This window comes from Ziziphus jujuba, chromosome 11 (genome assembly GCF_031755915.1).
Source record: "Ziziphus jujuba cultivar Dongzao chromosome 11, ASM3175591v1".
Lineage (NCBI taxonomy): Eukaryota > Viridiplantae > Streptophyta > Magnoliopsida > Rosales > Rhamnaceae > Ziziphus > Ziziphus jujuba.
In genome coordinates this window covers 5933382-5959112 of record NC_083389.1, presented here as the reverse complement: position 1 = coordinate 5959112, position 25731 = coordinate 5933382, and the positions used below count along the sequence as shown (strand labels likewise).

Below are 25731 nucleotides of genomic sequence, written 5' to 3'. Positions count from 1 at the left end.
TTAATTTTTGCTTTTATAACGAAATTGAAAGTTTTTATTTCAATATTGGGAAAGTTTGGTCATGTACAAGAAAAAATGTCTTTTCTTTTTAGATGACATCTTCATTTTAATTATAAGCATTTGTTTGGATTCCAAGAAAATTCATATTCAATCTAGATTTCAAAATGAGGATTTTTCGTAACACAATGTTTCTCTCAAAATACTAGGTATTCAACTCTTGTAACATCTTTTTTACCTTAATATCTCAACATCATGCTCATTTTCATGGTAAATGGGCTTTGTACGCTACAAACTGGCTATTACATATGCATGGGTATTTCAACCCAAAGCATCCTCTACGATTTGCTTTACCAATTTACCAGATGAGCATTAGAAGCTTTCACTGTTCATGTGCTTCACAAGCTCCGTGCAACCTTTTCATACAAATCCCGAGGCCAATTCCTACTTGAATTATTTGCAATAAAGCTGGCAATCTGCAAAAGACCAAACCAACAGGATGATTATCTGAAAGCTTCAAAAGCATAAAAATCATGGAAATTCATCTAAACCATTCACCCTAGCACACACACACATACATATATATATATATATATATATACACACAAGGGAGGGATATGAAAGGGGAGATCAAGATTCGTAATCTTAAACAAGAGAAGCGCTGGTCGATGACCTTCCCCTCTCAAAAGAAGGAAAACAATCTTGAAGATCTTAAAAAGGTGGAGATCAGGGTCACGGCATAGATCCCATTTGAACCGAAAGAAACAGAAACAAGGTGGCCTATGTCAAACAGTATAATATAGTAATATATAGTATCTTTTCTTTCATTGCTGAAGAACACACCTTTGCTCTCAAGGCACGAAGTAATCCATCAGAATCTGTCACATTGTCCAGACATGTGAGGGCAACCTTCAGAAGATCTGGAACACAAGCTTGTACATGAGGAGATAAATTCTGGAAAACATCTGTGGCAATATCTGGAGTTCGTGGATCTAATGGAAGAAACGGAAGCCTTGCAACTTCTCTCAGAGCATCAATATGATGACCAACCCTTGCCAACTTGTGGATTGACAGTATTGCCTCAAGCTGTCTCAACACAGTCTGCTGTTCCAAAACATGCTCTCTCTCTTGAGGACTGCATACCAAACTCAATAGATTTTAAGTCAGAGACAAAAATGCATACACATAAATTGCAAATTATTCACAAATACAGAGTCAACAACTCAAAGAGCCTTGTGTAAATCCACTTGATATGTTATTAAAATAAGAAAAACAGTAAATGCACAGAGTGGGAATGACCTGACTTCAGGATAATATTTGTATGTCTCCAAGATCTCATTTCCAGAGTGAATGAGACCAGCAGTTCGACTCTCACCATCCGATCTACCACGTGATAGTGCGCATATTGCTTCGGAGAGGCATTTATTAATGGTATGTAATGCCAATGAGAATGCCCCAATCCTCTTCTGAATTTCAATAGACTGTATTGACAATAAAATGAACCAGGCCACAGTTTAGAGGAGGCAATAGCAAAAGGCCAAATCATAAGGTTCAGTAAAACAAACAAATGAGCAAATTAATAGTAGAAACGACAACATCCAAAATAAGGAAAGGCTAACATTTGAGGACAGCAGAATCATCACATCCATCAATAAAATAAATCTGGGGTAGACGAAAGTGAAAAATATATGACATCGCAAGATTATTGAATAAGAACTGCAGGACAAGTGGAAATATAAAATTTATTACTAAAAAAAAAATAATAATAATAATCACCGAGTTAACAATACATAGTCAACTCTTAGCCAAAACCACCAACCTATGTGGATCAGTGGTTTTAAGGCCCTTGCTAATGGTCGATTCAGTCATGGAGATCCCCTTCTCCATCGATGTGTTCAGTGGATTATTACTTCTGACTAGTGAAAATTGCTGTGCTCTACAGTAAACCCCACTCGTTAAGGAACATTTAAATTTAATAGTTTGTCATCCTCTGTGGCTGCAGTTTTTTATTGGTAAATTAAACTCCTTCCAATTTTTATTTTTTTCTTTAAATGTTCAAACAGGTGTTAAACAATTAGTAAGAATGAGAAGAGTCCCCAAGTAGTATTAGCACCTAGTATTAGCACCTTTTACAAAGTGAAGAAAGCATCAACCATCATCAGAATCAGGAAGTAGAATTGAGAGAAAACAGAACAATCAAACTTTCCTTTTCATGCAAAGAGCAATTGAGATGGAAATGCAAATAGACAATAAAATAAAATTTAAAATCTAAAACAGCATAAAAAGCATAAATACAAAAGCGCAATATTTCTGTCAAAAACCATCAAATCCATAAAATATAAGGAAAGGAAGAAACATACTTTGTCATATAGTCCAGCTTCCTGGCACTGATTAGCAGCTTCAAGCAGGAATTGTTGTCTTGCTTTCGTATCAGTAATAAATCGGCCCAATTCACCTTCTTCTCCGGTACCTCTTGAACCAAGTAAAAGATAGATCCCACCATCCCCCAACAGCAGCTCAGTAAGGAGTTGCTTCAACATCAGGTTTCTCTGCCTTTGTTGATCTACATTGCTTCGGCCAGACCATGACAACTGTCCACCACCCACTGCTGCAGCGGCTTGAGCATAATATTCTAGTGCCAGTGGAAGGTTACCAAGACGTAGGTACAAGGACCCATATTGCCTAACTATGCTAGATGCCTCTGCATAAGCATCCATCACCCCCACTTTCTGTCCAGCCCCAGCACCTTCAGAAAGGACCCCATGGTCTGACAGCACAATTGATATGTGTGCAGCATCAATGTTGTATCCTTCATCACCCGTATCCTTAGACAAATATAGGACAGCTGGTAGCAACTGGATGCTTAAAAGCAAAACATATGGGTATACTAGAGGATCCTTTCCATTTTTAGTATAATAAGATGGATCAAATTTATTTAGGTAAACCTGCAAATCATCCAGTGTGTATGGTACCCAACCATCATTCACAATAACAGATTGAACTGGGCAGTCTCGTACTGATGACAGTTTGAACCACAAGAAGTCCTCAATGGTATTGAAAAGTGTTGGTAAATCTCTTAGTAAACGGTCAATTTGCTTGCGAGAACCAGATATGATAGCATATAATAGCAATTTTTTCTTGTCGTATGCAGCTCTACTCACTCGATCACCCATTCTTAACATTTTTTCACATTCGTCTGATGCAGCAGCAGCAATCTCTGGAGGCACCATACCTCCGGTATTTATCCACTCTGTAAGCTGTCAAAAAGAAATTATTAATGTTGCATATTATATAAATTGCAATGCTAATGCAAAAATCTGTACCAAAGGAGCAAACTGGTTTGAAGAACGTGACTTCAAAGCAACTTCTCTTGCTTCGTCATAATACCCGGTTCTCAAGCAGAAGTATATCTGTTGCACATATCAAGCAGGATTTCACATGAAACAGCTTGTAACAAATAGCAAACATTTCCATCTCATATGCAGTGTAAAGAATTATAAGACAAAACTTACAAGCTCTCTACATAAATTTAATATAACTCTAAAAATAAGGATTAACTAAGAAACAAATTAGTTGGAAAGTTTCTTTGGAAAGTATCTTAGAATCATTATGCATTTGTCAATAAAACAAGCGAAAATTACTAAAAGAATTATAAAATGAAAATGAAGTATTGACCACCTGCTGCCAAGTGGTTTCAACAGGAGGATGCCTACGAGCATCACCAGCATCAAAATCTAGAACTCCATAATCCCTTAAACGAATCTGCACGGAAACAGAAAGAATCACAAGGCATGACAATATCTGAAAAGATAACATGACATATAACATGCAATTTCTCAAAAGTCAAACAGAAAATATGCCAACAAACCCGAAGAAAGGCATGAATTCTTTGAATATTTCCAACCACCCCACCTAGGGCAGCCTACAATGAGATCAAAAGACGAAAATGAGTTAGAAATCTTCAAAACCACTTTTCTCCTAGACAATATAGCTAAAGAAACAGTTGCAGTAAATTCCAGTGATAAAGTAACATAATGGCATGCAGGACTTTTACCTGTGCAGGATGACTTTGAATAGTATCCATGATATATTTTTCATGTCCCAACTCCAGGTGGCGTCTTGCACCAATAACTAAAGACATCCTTTTAGAAATGTTTCGTTGTGTAGTTGAGTCTTCACCCGTTAATGTCTATCAATTTAAAAATTACAAATAAACCACTTGCATAAAACACAAAACATCAATAAAGCCAGTAAGAAACATATATTAGAATCTACCAGACAAAACTAAGCGCACAATATAACATAGGCAGAGAAAGCATCTAAGAAAGTAGACCTGAATAAGGTGCCACATCTTTTGCATATTAACTGACTTTCCACTAGATGCATCAAGACCCAAACCTTCATAAGCACCCTTGAAAGCTGTAGCAGGCTGATGACAAAAGCAAAAAGTAATTAAATCATAGATAAAGCAAAACTTAAACAGAAGACCAAGTATCACCCGATTTAGACAGCACATATCATAGCTACAGTATGCATTTGGCCTCAAAACAACTGTCAAGAGATAACGGGCTATCCTGATGAAGTGAAAAATTGCAATTCAAATAAGCTCCATTCAACAAAAAAATAAAAGTGCCAACAAATCCATCCAAGGATAGATGTTTTTGACTTGATAGAAGACTAAAATAGTTATTAAAATGGAAAAAAAAACTCTTACTTTAAATGGTAAACCACGCTCCCTAGCATTATTCAAATTCCTGACTACTTCAGCATAGACGGCTGCTTTTTTCTCTAGGATAGGCTTGTTAGCTAGAGGTACAGCTTCCATGCTAGATGCACCAGGAGCAACTTGAGGACTAGAAGCAGTGGACACCATTTGACCAGGATGTGTACCTCCAGTCCTTGTGTCAATCATATTTGTCCTGGGTAAGGCAGAAATTCGGCTTAAGCTCTGTAGATAATCACGTTTTTCCTTTTGCCAATCCTCCTGCAAACAATGAATTCACATAAAAATTAATGATTAATACCCAAATTGTTACAGTTTCTTGTGGGGTCAACGACTCTCTAACTTGTTGATCTCATAGCAAAGTTATGAGGAACAGTGCAATTGTAATCCAATATCTGATCAGATATTGGATTACAATTGCACTGTTAAATTTCACATATTCTCATTTGAGATTTCTTTTCCAATCATTTTCCCCTGATTCTGGACAACCCAATAACTAATGACAGCAACAGAAGTGACACACAAGTTTTAAATTTCAGCGCTCCACCCAAAAAATATACCACTGCTCTTTGGTTTTCAGCCATGTCATTTGAATGACAAGATTTGTGGTAGTGCCAATGGAAATGAAAAAACCCAACACAGATGAGGCAGGAAGAAAACACAAACCGACACACCAGTACACAAACAGACACACCAGTTCTTGCCCGTCAAACATAATCACTCCTTAGCCCACTGCCAGAATACAAGGTTAGTATTTCTCTGACAGACTCCCCATTTTGGTGGAGGTTTGGACCTAAACCCAACATAGACCACAACAAGAACAGCCCAAATTTCAAACTTTGAGATTTTCATCATTAAATTCAGTTGTAACTTAAAGATCCAAAAATAACTTAGTGATGGCTTTCCATCACAAACAAAAAAAGGTAAATGATGGGGGGAAAGAAATCTAAAATTCCAAATACGAAATAATCAGTAACATTATCCCACATATTCATTTTGTACTAACCTCCAAAACTTTCAACATGTAATCATTGAAACTTCTAAGATTATCCTTCTGGGCTTCCTGTACAGCTGAAACCATAGCCATTTCGTGAACCTGATGACAAATCATGCATAAAAAATGATCAAGACACCATTCTATATCATGGACAAAACTAAAGGCAAAAGCATGTTGGTACCAGCATGGTAAGCTGCTGAAAACAAGGCAAATTTTTTGCAGCCATATTGAATATTTTGCTCAAGTAGAGAACAGTCAATTGAATATACCAGGTACTGAAATAATACCAAATAAATAAATAAATAAAAGACAAACCAAAACAAAATTTATGCAATACAAGTATGACAAGGTGTTCCAAATAAAGCTCTGAATATGCTGTTCAATATTATAAGCTTGTCATGGTTTTGAAGTCATTACTGATACAGTGTAAGCAAGTAGCATACTCTCTTTTAGATTGGAAACAAACTGTTGAAAAATACATGAAATTGGCAGTATCAGTAAAAATACCTGCTGCAAATATTCTTCCACACTTGTTGCCTCAGCAGGGAAAACATCCTCAAATGTAGTCTGCAGCAAAAATGAAATAAAACACCAAAAAGAGGTGGAGAATGAGCAAGCATATATCAATCCTGTAAAATTTAAAGCAAATGAATCCAGACAATTATGCATGAAGAAACAGTAAGAACTTCACAGAACAGGTAATTTTACTATTCAAACAAACAAACAATCAAACTTACCCAGTTGGGAGAAAGAAAGGAAGAATGTGGTACAATAAAATTTTCTTTAATTAGCTATGGCTTGAATCAAATGTTTATAGATGCATAAACAACTTGAGATTACAAAGAGGAACAGAATATGAAGATATTTATACCCCATGTGACTCATCAAATATATCAATAGCAGCTCTATTGCAGTCCAGGGCGCTAAAAGTGTTACATATGCAATTAAAAACCAAAGAACTTTTACCTTTAATTCAAAAGACTTCAGATCTCGTGCAAGCTGCTCTGCATTTATTCCCTCGCGTGCAAGAAGCCTACGGATACATTAACAATACATGAGGTCATGTAAACAGAAATCACTTATGATTAGCATGCCCAAGATTCCATTCATGCAGCATTTAAAAGAAAAGTGACCATCAAAAGCAGAACTTGAAATCAATAAAATAGATAGTAAGCATTCAAGTTTTGATTAAATATTAAGCTTAGCTTAAGACATTGCATCATCGTTTCTGAGTTAATCATCAAAGTACCTTGTGGCAGCAATTGATTGAGATGGGGCCTCAGTTCTTAGAGTTTTTGCCTTGAGCTTCTTGGATAATGCTTCTAATTGATCTAAATTTCTCTGAAAGAGATATAAGTGATGAACCAAAAGTCAAGAAAAAATGAGATAAATAGAGATCAAACTTTACTTAGAAACTATTTGCAGGAATTATCATTTCCATAGCAAGGAGCAAATTTGTATGTGTAGTCTGGTTAGAAGAGAAACCTAATAGTTGAGAAAAAGTTTATAAATAAGCTAGCATGTTTTACTAATCCTGTCTCAGCAGAGAAAATCTAATACTCATCGCACCAAAATATATAAATCTCAAAATTTCAATTCCATTAGTAGCCATAGGATATCTTAGTAACCAGCTGTGTATAATCGAAACAAAATAAAAGTTAAACCTTAAATTGAGAAAGAAAGGCTTTATTTCGCTGAAAATCTTTTATCAGCTTAATCAAGCATACATTCTTCAACTTTCTAAGTCAGTGATAACCAAAATCAGAAAAACTACGACTAAAAATTTTGATTTATTCCCTATCCTTCCACACATTCTCTCAGCGACAAGTGGAAGTGAGAGTATTGAGATTTAAACAGAAAATCACGGAAACACACTACAAGTGTAATTGCCCGTAAAGCGAGCTAAGTTGCCTATTTTTATTTTTTCTTTCCTCTCCGCAAAAAGCAAATAAAGAACGAAATGACAATGGAGTAAAATTAATTATTTATATTCCACCATTTTCTTGGGAACCAAACAGCAAAATAGAGAAACACGGTTGAAAAAGTGAACCTGAAGAGGAGGGAACTGAGCCGAAGGAGCAGCTTGCTCGAGAAGCTTAGTGGAGGAGTGGAGGAGATCGGTCCAGTTGCTCATGTCTTGCTCGTTAGCCATGACTCTCAGCAAGTTTCCGTCCACGAGAGCCAACTACAGACACACTGGGAAAAGGGTTTTATTTTTGAAGGGCTTTTGAAAAACCCTATAAAGAAATTCAAACGGCACAGAATTACATCTGCCGGAGCTTAATGGCTACCCGGATTGTCCGGGTTGATTCGGGTTCGGATCTGGCACAGCCCTTGAGTTGGAAATTGCCCAGCTATTATTATTAGAACCTGACTTATTAAAAAAAGACTTATTTATTAAAATAATTTTCTTAAAAATATGTCGTACACTCAAATAATTAAAACCGAAAAAAAGTACTAAACCCTTTTTTCTTTTTTCTTTTTTCAAATTGAATTTTCATGCTTTCTAGGGCGAAAATTTTGGTCCGCTATTCTAAACGGGTCGAATAAACTCCGGGTGCGGATAGTACAGAGCGGGGGTCTAGATACGCCATCCAAGTTTCAAGCCAAGCTTCCATGCTCTAACCCACTTGGAGGGATTTTGAAAGGAAAAAGAGAAAAGAGGCAGAATGCGAAAGGTGAGTGCAATCGTGGGCAAGGGTCGTCAGGCTCTTCAGGATTTAAACCTGCTCAAGGTCTTGCAGTCTGAGATTAGGCACGAGCTCTCCGCCAATCCCTTTCAGGTTCCGCCTTTGCTCTTCGTAATTTCTTGCTTAAATAGTATTTTTGATGTAATATATGTTAAATTTCGTCAGTAAAGAGAGATGATGCTGTGTGTAGTTTCTTGTATGAAATAATGCATTCAACATATTTCCTTTTTTTTTTTAATGCTTATCAAACTAGATATAGTGCCCATTGACTTGCTTGTACATCTACCCAAAGGGGAAAAAAGAAAATATATATATATATATATATGTGAATATAGTGGCTGTGCTTGTTTTAGTTTTTGGGTTGGTCCGTGTTCTTTTGTCCATTGTTATATAGCTTCTTCTTTCTGAGTTCTGTATACATTTTACATGGTTGTAGAATACGGAAAGTGGTTCTCTAGGAGATTTTGTGGTGGACTGGGATTCATTGCAGTCCCAAGATGTGGTCTTGAGGAGAAAATTGGCTGCGGGTGAGGAGGTTGTTGTTTCGGCTCTATTGGGTTCATTCACATTTAGAAGGGAGTATGTATTTCCCAGGGATGTTTTGATGAAGGTATGTTTAAAGAAGCCTGGCCTGAGCTCTATGTTACACTTCGATTGCGAAATTTCTGAGAAAGGCAGTGATGGGTCGGACTTTGACATCCATAATGCCTATTATCTTCAAAAATCAGCTGATATCAACCCTTCTGCCTATAGGGGCCCCATAATCAGGTGAAATTTTGGCAGATAAGACCAACTTAAGTTGTTTGCTTTTCCACTGTAACTCGAATTTTTATTATTCACTGTTGCTATGTTATTGTGTGAGGTTAAGTCTATGGTTAAACAATGTCGATGACAAACTAACTATGTTTACATGTGCATCTGTATGTCGTAAGCAACAAAGCATAGAAATAGGAGTTGATGTGTTTTTTAGCCTCATTGGTGATTCAAAAAAGCTTTTATAGGAAAGTTAGGTATAGCTTTTATAGGAAAGTTAGGCAAGAATGTTTTTCTATAAACTGGTTTTCTTACCTAATGCATACTTGTTTAAGAAAATGTGAGTATGATAGTGCTAGTGAGTCTTTACTTTCGGCATCGGGCATCCATAGAAGAAAGGTAGATAGGGCTATATGAAATTTAGATCATCGTAGACTTCATAAGCAACTTCGGCAATTAGCTTGGCTGTTACTTTTAATGATTAACCACTTTTTATCACTAAGCACTTTTTATCTGTCCTTTACATATAACTGGTTACATTAAGATCTCCTTTTTTGCTCTAAAGTCGGTTTTTTAACCAAGTGATCTTCATTTTTCCTATTCTACCCTGTTTTTGTTTCTCTCTCTCTCTCTCTCTCTCTCTCTCTCTCTCTCTCTCTCACTTTCTCTAGCAAGGGAGGGATTGGAGGAAGGGGTTTGCTAGTAACATGTTAATCTTGTTTTCGTCTATGGTAGCCATTTGAATCCTCAATTACAAGATGCACTCAAGGAATACTTAGTAGCTAAGGGTATTGGAGAAGGCCTTACCAACTTTCTACTTCACCACCTACACAAAAAGGAGCATGGGCAATACGTAAACTGGTTAAAGAAACTAGACTCTACGGTCGCAAAAGGAAGTGGCAGATCATCACAATCACAGGAGGTTTGAATTATTCATGCTTTTCATTTCCGTGTCAATACACAAATAATTGTTTTGTGAAAAAAGCAGTAGGTAGATTATGTAAATTGAGTTAAAAATTTGGTGATTCATAGTACTGAAGAGGCAATGGTACATTTTTGACAAAGAAATTGCATTTATTTTGGATACACTCGTAAATTTGATTGGTGAATATTTTTTGCTCTTTCTTTAAAGCTGTGGATTGCCATGAAAATGTTGGACTTAGAAAATAGTTAACTTTTTTCCCCCCTTAATTTGTGCTATAATTATTATTTGGTTGTTTTTTGTTTATTATAATCCATGTTGGTTGTATTTCCAAATGAAACTAGGACCGAGTTATCGCATGATCTAGAAGTAAAATTCCTTTCCTTCACTTTCTTGGCCATGTTGAAAAAAAGGCATGTTTGCGTCTAATATGAGATAGCTAGGCAGGCTTTGTTGAAAACGAAAAGTAATATGCCTTTTTGTTTTTTTGGGGTAAAATAAGAAAAATAATATGCTTGATAAAGCTTCTGTGTTCGAAAATCAAAAGAGAAAAAAGAAACGGTCTATATTCTTAGAACTTTTAAATCTTTGTAAAAAAGGGTCAATCTGGTAGGACGCACGTCGTTCAGAGTTGGAGAATCATATTCGGTGGATTAGCTTTTTATAAAGAGTTAAAAGTAATGACTGGACATGCTGAAAATGCATGATTCAAAACGCATAGGACTGATGCTTAAAAGCAAAATTTAATTTGTAGAAACATAACCATGATTTGGTTCAAATCGGATTTCTTTAGTTTTGTTTGAGAGTTGTTGTCTGCTTGATAGAATTAGAGACCTTGCACCCCCCGCTGGCACTGGCATCTTTTTCTTTTCTTTTTTTTTCTGGTTTTTAACTACAAATTTCTTTGTAAATGTCTGAATAGCCTGAAGAGAACTTATTTGGAAAGTATCCAATGTGAAGAAGACAAGGGGTCCTTTATTCGATATCATCTCCATTTTTTTTTTTCTGGTCCAGTCCATTTTTTTATTGTTTTTACATGGGATTAACTTGTATCTTTGTATAAATTATAACATATTTATATTTAACAAAGACTGTCGGTCGTTTGAACTCAACCAAAATTGTCAAAATACGACTATAGCTAGATTCCCGAACTGCTTTTACAATTTAATATAATTCAGTACAACTCAATTCAATAAATAATTATGTTTTAAGTGATTGATTTAAGAAAAATGAAATATCATTTGCTTTTGATTATAAATTGATTGATAAATTGCTTTTCGTAGAAATACGTGTTGTCAAAATTCTTTATATTTCTTCTAAAGCTATGGAGGATATGCAATTTGTGTTGGTCCCGAGTTAAATCCGTATAACCAAACCAAGTATAAGTTATTGCCATGCCGTGGCATATACTTCTATCATAATTATTTGTGGTTCCAAAGTTGTTTGGGATGCCTGCTTGGTGGGAATAGCCTACCTGCTCAGGTCTACTTCGCCAGCTTGAAGGGGACTGCCAATCTGCCATGCCGTGTAAGTTGAAACAGAATTTCTTTTTTTTCTGTTTTTTTCTTTTTTTTCCAAGTCATTTAATATACTTTTACCCCCAACAACAACAACAACAAAATAGTCATTTAATATGCCCATTTGTTATAGAAAAAATTTTATTTAGACTTTATAGTTTTATTTAAAGTACAGTTAAATTTATGTTTATAAAAAATTATACTCATAAGTTATCTATTTATTTTTTTTATTTTTTAAAATTAAAAAACAATAATATAATTGTGATAAAACTATAAAGATTATGAAATTTTGGGAATACTAAATTTGGTGCTAATTAATTATATATTTTATTTAAAAAAAAACTAATTATATTACTTATATGAAATATTTATTTTGCAATCTACTTTTCATTATTGAAAAGACATGTATTGTTTATTTATGTCAGCTTAGTTACTAAAAATAATAATAAAAAAAAAAAGGTATGAGAAGGTTGTTTATATTCACAATTCACAATAATTATAAGGAAATACACGATTGTCCCTAGAAAAATGTCTTAGTCCAATATTTTAGTAAAATGTTATTTGTGTTTCGCTAATAACTATCATCTGTTGATTCATATACTACTCAATAATTTAAATAGCTATTCAAAATGGTGCATTTTTTCAAATTGATTTTTTAAAATAAAAAATAATATATAATTAAATGTTTTTAACTCTTAATGATGACCAGTAAAAGCATCATTTGGACTTTTTAAGATAAAAAAGTATACTTGAGTATTTTTTAAAATAACTTTTTAAAATAACTTGTAAAATTTGAAAATACTCTCTAACAAATTTTTTATAAATATTTATTGTTTTACTTGTGATCCCTCTTTTTTATATGAGTTATCTATCTTTTAAATATTATAATAATAACATAGAAAAATATGTTATATTTAATTAAATTTATATAATATTGAAATAAATAGTGGTTATAGCTCTCATTTGGAGAGCCAAACCAATTTTTGATATTAAAAAATCAAAATAAAAAATTTAGAGGAATTTTTTAAATGTTGTTTTTTTAAAATAAAAAAAAATAATACATTTAAAGAGTCTCTTAGAATGCTTTATGAACAATATTTAAATAACGAGATGCTTCTATTTAAAAAAGAAGTTGCAATTTTTCATGGTTCTTATTTAAAATAAATACAGTAAAAAACACAAGGGAAAAATTAATGAAATCAAACAAAATACTTACAACCAAACATTATCAAAGTAAAGTAGGAAAAAATAAAAATAAAAACTTCCTTAGAGAGTACAATAAGGACGAGGAGAGACTCTGCTGAATCCCAAGTGGAGTTCAATAAACCATTTCAAAATATTCTCTGACTGCTCGTATTAACTTTCTATTACTTTTAATGGAGAAAACAATGCAAAAAAAAAGAAGAAAAAAAAAATCTTTTGATATGTCATATCTTTTTTTTTTGGGTAATATTTATGTCATATCTTTGTTCACAAATCAAAGCCACAACTCTAATAACATAAAGGTAAAGTAAAATATAAGATAATTTTTCTTCAAAATTGAGGCCATTTTTTGTGTGGTTTAAAAGCCATGACAAGGATTCCAGTGTGGAAAGTTATTAGAAAATATAATTTGACCCCTTTTGTTTTGATTTTACATCTATTTATATGATCTACCACAAAAAATAGTCTAAATATTAAATATTTCCTTGCAGAAGTAACAATGAGGTTGCCACATATCTTACATACTAAACTGAATACAGAGACAAGATATAAATTATTTGAATAGTTTATCATGCCGCCTTACAACCCTTGCAGCTCTTTTTTGATTTTTTTAAATATATTTGAATATAAATAACGCTTTCATCTTTATTTTATTTTTTTTGGGCTAAAACAAATTCAATTCAATCCAATATTGCCTCATAAACGGCTCCATTAGAATTGTTTCGTTCCCAAGGCACAACAACATTTGAAAATTTACTGAACAATTTTATATTATTTGCAAAATATGTAATGAAAAAAAAAAAAAGAAAAAAAAAAGGGAGGCAATAAATATATTATTTTGGTGGACACATATCTTGACTTTCATTGGGTGGTCCTATCCCTACTTTGCAGTGGTGGCCCTTGCCTCTTACCATATAAGCGAGGCACTGTCACTGAGTTGGTTTATACGTTTGTGTTTTTAAGAATACGTCGCGGTGCGTACAGTAATAAGGGCCTCTTGCTTGCCCACTTACGCTGCACTGTTTCCTGTGCTCGTCTGGTGTCAGGTTCTCTGTCACTGCTAACGAAGTCGAGGAGTTTTTGTTTGGCTGCTTGGAAAAATAAATTTGAAAAGAGATGGAAAATTTATTGAAAGACTTCGATGTGGATCACAAAAACCCTTCCTTAGAGGCTCAGAGGAGATGGAGATCCGCCGTCTCGCTGGTCAAGAATCGCCGCAGAAGGTTTCGATTTGTTCCTGATCTAGACAAGCGGTTTGAGGTCGAGAAGAAGAAGCAGAAAATCCAGGTTTCCATTCTCTCTCTCTCTCTCTCATTAATAATTCAATCACATTTATTTTTTGCGCGTTTGATTGTTCCGGACTGAGCGAGCGGTTGTTAGATCTGCAAACGTCAATTTGAGAATCTAGTGGTTTTACGATCTTTTTCTTTAGGAACGGAAACCAAAAATCAAAGCAAAAAAAAAAAAATTGAAATCTGATTTTGCGGTTTGGTTGTTATGAAAAAGTAGGAAAAGAGAAAGGATTTTAGCTTTTAGATTTCTTTTTTTTATTTTCCGTTTATTTTTATTATTTTTATAATTAGTTTAGTTTAAAGTCAAATTTGAAGTCGTACTATCCGTATGATTTGGTTTTTTCTGTTTGATTTTGCTCCATTGACGATTTTAATATATCATTCTTGGGCTTTCTAAGTAATAATAATAATAATATTAACAAATTGAAGAAAAAAAAAAAAAAAGCATATAGTCACGCTAATAGAAGCTAAATTATATTACCCAAGAAAATATAGAAGCGAAGTTAATGTTGTAATCTTCTCGTTTATTTCATAAATAAGAAGTTTCCTTGTTTTTCTCGGAAGGCAAACATAAAACACCAGCCTTACAGTTAGGCGTCTATCTGCGGACCCAAGGCCTTTAAAGTTTCCAAAAATAGAAATGGTGTTTAGCATCTGGGATTCGTAAGCTTGACCTGCTGATCTTACAATGGGCCACCGATTTAAATTAAATTAAATTTCTAGGCTTTGTTGATGTCGTGGCACGATCTGTCTGGATATGTGAGATTAGCCTTTTGTAAGTCCAGGGAGCGGAGGCAAAGTGTCCTAATAAATAAAATACCGGCTTATTTAAAGATATGATGCTTCTTGACGGAAGTAATAACACTTAAGAAAATAAATAAAAAGGCTAGGGTTAGGTTATCAGCCTGCTACATGTGGCTAGGAGTCAACAAAGCTACTTTTTGACTTCTTCGCTGAATAATGGTTTATGGGAGGAAACTTCCAGGAAGTTACGTTTGGTGTAGACAGTAAAACAAAAAGTCCAGAAATTTGAATTTAAAACACTTGAAAATGACAGATCTTTTGGGTGGCCGGCTGTCATTTTCCTCCTCTGTTTTGTTATTCTCCTCCTCACGTAGTGTTAGGCCCACTTGCATATTTTTTATATTTCTTTAATGCGCATTCTTAATACGTGTCAGCTGTCACGCGGATTTATTTTATTTAATTTTATAACATATCATTGTGGAGAGACGGTTTATAAAGTTTTCGAGAATCTTTCCGTGTTGATGTCATATTTAATTCCATGCAACAAGAAAGTTTACCGGGAAAGTTTAATATAAATATTATGTATGTATTTTGGATGCTTTCGGTGTGGGTCGGTTCGATTTTATGGACTTTTTTAAATTGAATCGATCAATTTGATTTGGGTTGAGTACAAAATCAAACCGAACTAAACGTTACATTCCATCCAAAATCGAATCAAACTGATAGCTATTGGTCGGTTTGGGTTGGGTTTACGGTTTGGATCGGTTAGGGTTTCATGTTAGATCTCGGCCCAAACTTTTTTATTTATACCTTTTTTTTTTTTGACAAGTTTATTTATGCTATTTTGAAATATAAATTTTACACATTGAACCAAAATTATATAAAGTTTTTTTAGGCCTTTAATTAGCAATTTCAATCATAAAATATATTATGTAAGATGAATCGGGTTGGTTCGGATTGGGTTGGGTAAAATTTCTTCAAACCTATAACCTGAACTGAACATAATGGGTTTTTTATATCCGTAACCGAACCAACCCGTTTAAAGACTTAAATCCAATCCAAACCGAACCAAATCATTCGGGTCGGTCAGTTTGGTCATGTCGGATCGGGTTTTGCCCACTCCTACTTATATATATATTTTTCCTAAAATTATGTGAAAGTCTACAGCTTTTCTTTGTTGATCAATTATTCCTTTTAAGTTTTTGCTGTCATGTGCCACGTTATGCGCATTTAATGGCAGCGGGTCAAGTGATGATAGATTTTTTTATTTTTTTTCCTTGTTTATTTCATTCATTAAAAGAAAAAATGACCTTGACTTGAAATTTTCTCATAGAAATTAGAATATGTTAAAATTATTTGTTACATGTGATCAACTAGCATTTGAATTCAAATTGATGCGAAACATCAACTAGATTATTAATTAATGACAATCTATATATTTTTGAATTTTTTTTTTAAGTCTTCTGAAGGGTAACTAGATTAACTTCCAACATGTGTTACAAGTTCTATAGGTTTTTTCTTGGTAAAACAATAAATATATATTTATGCTAGACAGAAATGTTACCGTTGGCGTTATCCCCGCCAAGAGGTGGGCGACATTGCCCATATTAGCAAAAGTTGATAGGATAGATATAGATAACGAGGATATATCTATCCTATCAACTTTTGCTAATATGGGCAGTGTCGCCCACCGTTCCCATCTAAGTTTTACTTTAGCTGCAATGGTCTTACATTTGCATGTAAATTTTTACATTTTCGTACATACAGGCAATAGGACTATAATTGATCTTCATATATTAATATATATTCAGTTTATATTTGAAAATTTAAAATCTGTAATAAAAAGGGAAGACATTCTGATGAAACTTATGTGCCTAGGAAGATTACTCAAGTGTTTCAAGTGGGATAGCATTAAATGGTTAGACCGTCAATTATTATGCTGCACTCGGGGACTGGTTATCTTAATACCAACAAATGTTTGGGCCATTTTATTTTTTGTTTTAAATACATATTTACACAAGTGCCTTTAAAAAATAAAGCAGCTTGAAGGGTAATGTTGTTGAATATGTAGGTTCTTGCGTTACGATGGGTTCTCGGATATTTATTAACGTGGTTCTTAAAAATTTTCATACATTTGGCATTTCGACTCTGTTAACCTTTGTTTTTATATCAGGAAAAAATACGAGTTGCTCTCTATGTTCAAAAGGCAGCTCTGCAGTTTATCGATGGTAATGGTATAATTTCTAAATATCTATGTACACTGAAAGATTCTTGTTTATCCTCGTATCTTTCTTTAATTGCAATCTGTTCCCTATCTGTCTGCATCTTTGTGTTATGTAGCTGGTGGACGAAATGAATACACCCTATCTGAAGAGGCTAGAGAAGCAGGTTTTAGCATTCATCCAGATGAACTAGCATCTATTGTACGTAGCCATGATAGTAGGGCCTTGAAATTCCAAGGTGGAGGTGAGGGAATTGCACGGAAAGTATCTGTTTCACTGGATTATGGAGTAGGTGATAAGGATATACAAACTAGGCAAAAGATTTTTGGCTTCAACCGATATACAGAGAAACCATCCAGAAGTTTTCTTATGTTTGTATGGGAAGCTCTACAAGACTTGACATTAATTATCCTTATGATATGTGCTGTGGTCTCTATAGGAGTAGGAATTGCCACTGAAGGATGGCCAAAGGGCATGTATGATGGCTTGGGAATCATACTCAGTGTATTGTTGGTTGTCATGGTCACTGCTATCAGTGACTATAAGCAATCCTTACAATTCAGGGATTTGGACAAGGAAAAGAAAAAGATTTTTGTCCAAGTCACCAGGGAGGGGAAAAGACAAACAGTTTCCATTTATGACTTGGTTGTTGGAGATATCGTTCATTTGTCTATTGGAGACCTAGTTCCTGCTGATGGTATTCTTATATCAGGTTACTGTTTGTTGATTGATGAATCATGTTTATCAGGTGAGAGTGAGCCTGTTAATGTGCATGATGAAAAACCTTTTCTTCTTTCTGGAACCAAAGTGCAGGATGGGTCAGGGAAAATGTTGGTAACAACAGTCGGCATGAGGACTGAATGGGGAAAGTTGATGGAAACTCTCAGCGAGGGAGGAGAAGATGAGACCCCACTGCAAGTCAAGCTGAACGGGGTTGCTACAATTATTGGTAAAATTGGTTTGGCTTTTGCTGTGCTGACATTTGTGATATTGACAGGAAGATTTTTGGTGGAAAAATTAATTCACAATGAGATTACTAGCTGGTCGTCAAGTGATGCACTTAAACTTTTGAACTACTTTGCTATTGCAGTGACTATAATAGTTGTTGCAGTTCCTGAAGGATTACCACTGGCAGTGACACTGAGCCTTGCTTTTGCGATGAATAAATTAATGAGTGAAAGGGCACTTGTAAGACATCTGTCTGCATGTGAGACAATGGGTTCTGCCAGTTGTATTTGCACAGATAAAACAGGAACATTAACCACAAACCATATGATAGTTAATAAAATCTGGATATGTGAAAAATCTATAGAGGTAAAAGATAATAAGAGTGGAGACATAGTGAAATCAGAGATATCTGAAGATGCTTTAAGCATCCTTCTGCAAACTATATTTCAAAATACCAGTTGTGAAATTGCCAAAGAGGATGGGAAAGTAAAAATCTTTGGAACACCTACAGAATCAGCAATATTAGAATTTGGCTTGCTTTTGGGTGGCGATTTTGATGCCCAGCGTTCAGCCTCGAAGATACTTAAGATCGAACCTTTTAATTCAGTGAGGAAGAAAATGTCCGTGCTTGTGGCTCGTCCTGATGGTGGGATGCAAGCTTATTGCAAAGGTGCATCAGAAATAATATTAGGAATGTGTAACAAGGTTGTTGTTTGTAATGGGCAACCTGTTCATCTATCTGAGGAGTTTAAAAGGAATATCAGTGACGTTATAAATTCTTTTGCCTCTGAAGCTCTGAGGACTCTTTGCTTGGCTTTCCAAGATATAGATGATTCTACAAATGAACTCAGCATCCCTGATGATGGCTATACATTAGTAGCAGTTGTTGGAATCAAGGACCCTGTGCGCTCTGGGGTAAAGGATGCTGTTGAAACTTGTTTAGCTGCTGGAATAACTGTTCGAATGGTCACTGGTGACAACATAAACACTGCTAGGGCAATTGCCAAAGAATGTGGCATTCTAACACCAGATGGTTTGGCTATTGAAGGAACGGAATTTCGTAATCTGTCTCCTGAGCAGATGAAAGAAATTATACCTAGAATTCAGGTTTTTAAATGATTACTCCATTAAAAATTTTATTCTTTAATCATGGATAATATATATGCTTCAACCTTTTAGAATGCTTAATAATGTACAGGTAATGGCCCGGTCCTTGCCGCTGGACAAGCATAAATTAGTGACGAATTTGAGGAGTATGTTTGGCGAGGTTGTGGCTGTGACTGGAGATGGGACCAACGATGCCCCTGCTTTGCATGAGGCAGACATCGGGCTTGCTATGGGCATTGCAGGAACAGAGGTATGTGTATTTTCTACTTTGGAAGTGTATTTCCTATTGTTTTGTCTTCTCTGACTCACTTTTTTCTACGCTTTCCCACTTGGTGATGGCCTTTATATTGTATATATTTGTTGTACAGAATTGTATAAAATCTGTGTCATGAATACAGCGTAAACCAACTATTGCAAATAATTTAAAACTATCAGCAAGATATCTTGTATGAACTAATGTGCTCTGGTTATTGTATTTTCCACTATGCTGCTGAGTGATTTGATTTGTTTTTAATCTCATACTTTTTTTAACCTATATTCACATGGAAATATTTTGCAGGTTGCAAAAGAAAATGCTGATGTCATCATAATGGATGACAATTTCTCAACTATTGTAAATGTAGCAAAATGGGGTCGTGCGGTGTACATAAACATTCAAAAGTTTGTCCAGTTCCAGTTGACTGTTAATGTTGTTGCTTTGGTGCTCAATTTTGTCTCTGCATGCATCTCAGGTTTGTTGGTCTGGTGGTTGTATCTTTTCAAGCAAGTACAGAAACAAAAACAACAACAACAACACACACACACACATATTTATATACATAGACGAGTCAAAATTTCTTCTACTGTTATAGGATCTGCTCCTCTTACTGCTGTGCAATTGCTTTGGGTCAACATGATTATGGACACTCTTGGTGCATTAGCACTAGCTACAGAACCTCCTCATGATGGACTAATGAAAAGGCAGCCGGTAGCAAGGGGTGCAAGCTTCATTACAAAGGCCATGTGGAGGAATATCATTGGTCAGAGTATTTATCAACTGGTTGTCCTTGCAATTCTCAACTTCGATGGGAAGCAGCTGCTTAGACTTGCTGGCTCAGATGCAACTGATGTTCTCAACACTGTGATATTCAACTCATTTGTGTTTTGCCAGGTACATTTTACCAAACAAGGAGCTATTCAAATTTCACTATCAAAAAACCTTAGGATACTTCTTTCCAAATAGAACTTTGTTCTTGTCTAGTCCTTGCATTGTCTTCCTTATATCTTGGAGCTTCTTAAAGTACTTTTCCTACTTGAATTAAAATATCTAATTGTATAATTGACAGCCGAGTATAATGCTTATTTTTTGTGTTTGTTTCTGCAGGTGTTTAATGAGATAAATAGCCGTGATATAGAGAAGATAAATATATTCCGTGGCATGTTTGACAGCTGGGTATTCCTTGGTGTTATGGTTGGCACAGTAGTCTTCCAAGTGATAATAGTTGAGTTTTTGGGGACACTAGCGAGCACTGTGCCACTTAGCTGGGAATTATGGTTGCTGAGCATTATAATTGGATCAATTAGTTTGCCAGTTGCAGTTGTCCTCAAGTGCATCCCTGTTGAATTTACAGCTAAACACCATGATGACTATGAAGCGCTCCCAAGTGGTCCAGAATTGGCTTAAAAACAGGGGCAAGGAAACAGTTAACGTTATTTCGACCAAAGAAGGTAGATGACTTTTTAGTGGCTGCACTGACTGATAGTAGAATGACTTGTTTTAAGGTCTTGAATTTTTGTTTTGTTAAGAGGAAGATTTTTGAACAAGGTAGTTAGATGTAAAGTCTTCTAAGACACCTAAATTTTCCCTTTTGATGCTAGACAGAAGGTCATAATTGAAGTTTTTTAATATTTCCTCTTAAAACACTTCACTATATGCAAATAACTTTTCTTGATGAACTTATTACACCAACCATTTTGAAGCAAATTTCTGAGGCCTGTTGTTAACACCAAGAAATATAATTTGAACTTCATTGAAAATATTACTTCTGAATTTGTTTGTTTTCACTTGTGTTCGTGTATTCTAATGCATTGGTTAAACTTTTACTGCACTTGTGTTTTGTTTTTCTACCAGAGAGCACAATCTCCAAAGTTGTACGACCATTAAGTAGTCCTCAAACTTACTAGTATTAAAAGGAAATTTGCTTTCATTGTGGAAATCGAGACTCCTATGCATTGTTGGGTGAAAGAGATACAGATCTTATGCTCTTGAAATTCTGCGCAGGATAGGAAAAAACGTCTCAGGTTTCTCATCATGTTATGCATACCTCCATTTTTGGGTTAAGACAGATTGGAATGAAGAGATGGACTAATGTGCTTAGTTTGAAGCTTTCAATTGAACTGCTAAGTCATTTTGTTCAAGTGTCTCAAGGCACTTTGAGATGCCTAGTAACAGCCATGCAAAATGAGATTATGTAACAGAATGGCAAAATGAGATTCAGATTATCAAATTAACAAGTCTTATCTTTATTTTGCTTATATATATATATATAGATAAAATAAGATTTATTATTGTTAACGTTAAATAACAATAATAACAGAATTCGGTAATCACAAACATAATCAGCTAAAGAAATTACCAAATCAAAAAAAAATCACGACAAACCATATAACATATTAAGAGCAATTGAGAAAATAATAATAATATGGAAATAAAAAATGATAAACTATAATACTACAATACTATCCCGTGTAAGATAGGAAATGATGATAACAACGAATTATTTTGAAAAATGTGGTCGCCTTTTAACTTTCGACATAATAAATACAACACCACAATGAAATAACTCTCTCTCTCTCTCTCTCTCTCAACAAAACAATTTTTCTACCAAGAATCTAGTTGCAGATAACTCTCTCCACTACCTTCTTCAAGTAAAATACTGGAAGAACAATGGGTTAAATTTGGTCAGTACAAGGATAACTTTATCTAAACCTCCGCTTTGCTTCTCCATATGCAATAACTCCCATAACAGTTATGGTGTACCCACCAATGCCGATAGCAGTAACCGGATTTCTGAATATAAGTATAGAGATAACAACAGCCACAGCACCTTTTGCATTACCTAATACCTGATCATTAACATCGTTTCAGTTCAGAAGTAGGATTCAGAGCTCGAAAAGCAGTGAAACATAACATAGAGAATATAGTCAAACAGATAGAAACTTGGTTCTATTGGATTTAAATTCATTTGGCAAGGTCAGGTGTCTTATATGAAACTTTTAACTTGGGACCAGTGTTGGTGAATGCTAAGGAGTAAAAGTCCCTCACCAATTCCGCAACAAGTTGTGCAACACAGCGATAAAGTGGTTAAGAATAGTGCAGAAGGGAATTCTGGCAGCAGGAGTTAAACCCCCTTGTTTTCTACAAAACATGCTATCTTAGAATGCTGACACAAATGTGTGAACACAAATATGATGTTTCACCTTCAGCCTGATTATATGGTTTTTCTTATAGATGGAGTTCCCCTTTTTAGCTTCTATTTGTTAAGAAATCCACCTTATTGCTTATTCTAACATGTTGGTTAATCAATTATAATATTCTATCACATCAGTTTTCACATATTTGATAGAAATTTGATAATGATATAATGAGAGAACTTAAATGAAATGTCAATGCATGAATTTACTTGTGGTACTGGTTCAAGTTCAATACATGTTCCGCAATCAGCCCAACTGTTTCAAAGAATAATCTTTAAGAAAAAGGAAAATGAGGAAACATTGTCAAACCTGGAGTGTGAGTGCACTTGTATGTTTGGTCACCAAGAAATTCGACAAATTAGCCGAATAGGCCATTGCTGAATTAACCACAAGAAGTAACCACATGTATTTATGCTGCTTTCCAAGCTCTAAAGTGACATCTAAGACACTCGGCTCCATTATAAGTGCCGCAGGCAGTAAAACTAGAACAGCAATTGGCGACATATATAGCAGCAAATTCATTGAATTTAACTTCTCCCTGAAAATAAAAGTTAAAACAGAGGAGTAAGAAAACCCCAGAACATTCTTAGAAAGATTCCAAATTGAACAAAGCAGACCAAAAGTAACTTAAAGACTTAAATAGTCTCTGCAGTTACTCCTTTCATTAAAAGAGTAGCAAATGCAGAAATATACTGCCAATATAGTCATAGGAACAGAAAAAGCCTGTCTTTACTAAAAGCAAATAGGTCCTTGTATAAAATAAAAAACAAAACTGTCTCAAGAGTTTCTGCTACACAGATATGTTCCTGAGAATTAGTATTCTGAGTCTCCAGTCCAGCAACTCCCCATTTCTGTTTCCTTTTCCTATTTTTGCGTTATATTGATGAAATACATAATATTTCACCTTTCTAAGTCAGCACATCAAAGAAAGAAATGTACTCGGTGCAATTTATTTATAACTGCAATTCATGTAAAATAACAATGAGAAGAGGAAGAAGGATGCCTTCTTCAATGATCTTAAATCGTAAATTACCGTTGCTTAATGAAAAGTGCAAAGAAATGCTCGGTGAGAGATTGTAAAGCTAAGCTAATGAGGATTTACCCTTCATTGGAAAGTAGGATACCCTGAAGAACAGACTTAAAGGCCCTTGCAGCAGTCGCACTTATGCACATAACGAACCCAAACAAGTGAAAACTTGGTTCACCCTACCACCAATAAAAAGTTCTATAAATTCACAGAAACAAGAAAGATAATACAGTATAAAACAAAGAAAGAAAATCACGATAAATTGAAACATATCCCAACTTTTGCCCCATTACAGCCAGGCCAAAGAGCTTTCTTTTACCAAAATCGCATGGTAGTCACATTGGAGATTGGAGTACACCAACTTCAGTCATCATCCAAGAAAGCTCAAGCAAAATGACCAAGAAAGGAGAATAACTGTTTAAACGATTTTCCTTCCTCTACGAGTACATTTCAAGTGGAAACTTTTTTTCAGTGTTTTCAGCAGCAGAATTGTTTCTTGAACACTCAAGAATCTTAATAGAAGATTTTCCTACTATGCTAATCCATCCAGGACCAGGATTTCTATCTCAACATAACATTAGCATGTTTTTGCATTTCAGCCCAGAATCCTATTTTTATTAAAAACAGCTAATGTGCCATAATTTTTAGAAACTTTTACCTCCATTTTTAGACGCATTGCATATAAAAGGCGTAAAAGAATTGACCCAGAATTTGAAACAGCCAGAGATCTGGCAAAAGCAGCAGAAACCATCACTCACTCAGTAAACCATATAATAGAATTCCAGATCTGGAATAACACATTGCACACAGCTCAAGCATAATTTTTTCAAACATAAAAAATTTGAAAAAGTCAGTAAACAAAGATTGCACACATTCTACACAAAATCACAGCAAGATACACCAAGAAAGTTTCTATATTTATACTCAAAATCGAATCAAAACTTGTTATAATCCCAAATGATATATATATATATATATATATTAGAAAAAAAACCAAATAACCAATAATTCAAAACTGGGTAATGATCCAATGAACGAAATAAAACATACCCCACTAGCAATCACCACTCCGGTAACAACTGGCACAAGTGCACCATACGTAACCCAAGCCTCCCTCTTAAAGGTCGCCAAATACGCAAACAGAGCAGTGAAAAACGGCGTTGTTGCACCCACGGCCTGATTGAAGGACACCGCTAGGTATCTGAGGGAAATGTTGCCACCAACAACAGACCCACAAAAGACAAGGCTCAAAGTTGCAATCTTGACGAGCTGGGACCTAGATTTTATCATCTGGAGGGGCACAATCTTGAGGAAGACAATGGAAATGTAGCTGAGGATGGAACAGGCAGACATGTGGCACATTGTGAGGAAGATTGGGAATCTGAACCCATAATTGGAGAGCAGATATTTGTTCAGGAGGAGGACTCCAATGTTGGATGAGTACCAGAGGATGATTAGAGAAGATATGAAAAGGGCTTGCTTCTTTGAGGACATTTTTCCAAAGAATTCTTTTTTTTTTTTGTTTTTTTTTTTTTTTTGGTCTTGATGCAAAGTTGGGTGCCTTGGATTTGTTTGTTTTCAGGAAGCTCTAGTCTGGGCTTCAATGGAAATGGGTTTATTTTTTTATGCGTTTTTTTGTTTTTTTCTACTTAATTTTCTTTTTTTGTTTATATGTATTGATTTATTTATTATTTTTATTCTAGAGAAATGTCTCAGTCCTGTGTTCGAATTATGTTAATGATGTGTGTTAATGTTCGGAAATTGAGTTTGGGGATGTGTGCAACTGCAAGGTGTAAGGAAGAGAGGAAACGTCTATTTTTGGTGAGTCCTTCCAATCTTTTGAATTTATAGAAGGGCCCTCTTCACAGTGACTTTTTCATTTTATTCTATTTTATCAATATTCGTAAAAATATATATTTCAATCATTATTTTATTTTTTTGGTAAATATGCCTTATGTTTTATTTTTCCTGTACCAAAAAAAAAAAATAGTGAATACACCATTTGTACACCATGAATACGTTGTTTATATATATCCTTAAGTTTTTTTCTCTTTTTGGGTAGAATATATCCTTTCGTTTAATAATGCACCGTATATACAAAGATCAAGTAGAATGATTCACATGGCATAGGCAATG

The 25731-nt window shown here is 34.8% G+C and overlaps 4 protein-coding genes across 8 annotated transcripts; 2 read left to right on the top strand and 2 right to left on the bottom strand.

Moving 5' to 3' along the window:
* Window positions 1–80: 80 nt before the first annotated feature.
* Window positions 81–7901, bottom strand: LOC107431624 (nuclear pore complex protein NUP93A). Its single transcript, XM_016042589.4, has 15 exons — window positions 7768–7901; window positions 6967–7058; window positions 6684–6750; window positions 6225–6284; window positions 5727–5816; window positions 4712–4981; window positions 4331–4426; window positions 4052–4186; window positions 3866–3919; window positions 3676–3759; window positions 3321–3407; window positions 2358–3254; window positions 1297–1478; window positions 841–1132; window positions 81–473 (listed from the first exon to the last, which is right to left on the bottom strand). Exons 1-15 carry the CDS (start codon window positions 7867–7869, stop codon window positions 396–398), a joined length of 2586 nt encoding a protein of 861 aa, XP_015898075.1. The 5' UTR covers window positions 7870–7901; the 3' UTR covers window positions 81–395.
* A 463-nt stretch (window positions 7902–8364) lies between these two features.
* Window positions 8365–14090, top strand: LOC107431626 (uncharacterized). 3 transcript variants are annotated; one of them, XM_048464954.2, is made up of 4 exons: window positions 8365–8500; window positions 8844–9175; window positions 9896–10082; window positions 13849–14090. In XM_048464954.2, the coding sequence occupies exons 1-4, from the start codon at window positions 8387–8389 to the stop codon at window positions 13864–13866; spliced, it is 651 nt and encodes a 216-aa protein (XP_048320911.1). In that variant the 5' UTR covers window positions 8365–8386; the 3' UTR covers window positions 13867–14090. The 3 variants fall into 3 exon arrangements, with proteins under 3 accessions (XP_048320911.1, XP_024935319.1, XP_015898078.1); XM_025079551.3 differs by lacking the exon at window positions 13849–14090 and adding an exon at window positions 11366–11505; XM_016042592.4 differs by lacking the exon at window positions 13849–14090 and adding an exon at window positions 11005–11347.
* LOC107431623 (putative calcium-transporting ATPase 11, plasma membrane-type) lies at window positions 13919–21956 on the top strand. Of its 3 annotated transcripts, none has more exons than XM_048464953.2 (8): window positions 13919–14089; window positions 17012–17066; window positions 17179–19115; window positions 19207–19365; window positions 19675–19846; window positions 19967–20265; window positions 20479–20822; window positions 21226–21956. In XM_048464953.2, exons 1-7 carry the CDS (start codon window positions 13919–13921, stop codon window positions 20776–20778), a joined length of 3093 nt encoding a protein of 1030 aa, XP_048320910.2. In that variant the 3' UTR covers window positions 20779–20822; window positions 21226–21956. The 3 variants fall into 3 exon arrangements, with proteins under 3 accessions (XP_048320910.2, XP_048320909.2, XP_024935318.3); XM_048464952.2 differs by having other exon boundaries at window positions 17012–17072; window positions 21376–21956; XM_025079550.3 differs by having other exon boundaries at window positions 17012–17072.
* Window positions 21778–25336, bottom strand: LOC107431625 (UDP-URONIC ACID TRANSPORTER 1). Its single transcript, XM_016042591.4, has 4 exons — window positions 24646–25336; window positions 23671–23774; window positions 22878–23106; window positions 21778–22220 (listed from the first exon to the last, which is right to left on the bottom strand). The coding sequence occupies exons 1-4, from the start codon at window positions 25087–25089 to the stop codon at window positions 22074–22076; spliced, it is 924 nt and encodes a 307-aa protein (XP_015898077.2). The 5' UTR covers window positions 25090–25336; the 3' UTR covers window positions 21778–22073.
* Window positions 25337–25731: the final 395 nt, after the last annotated feature.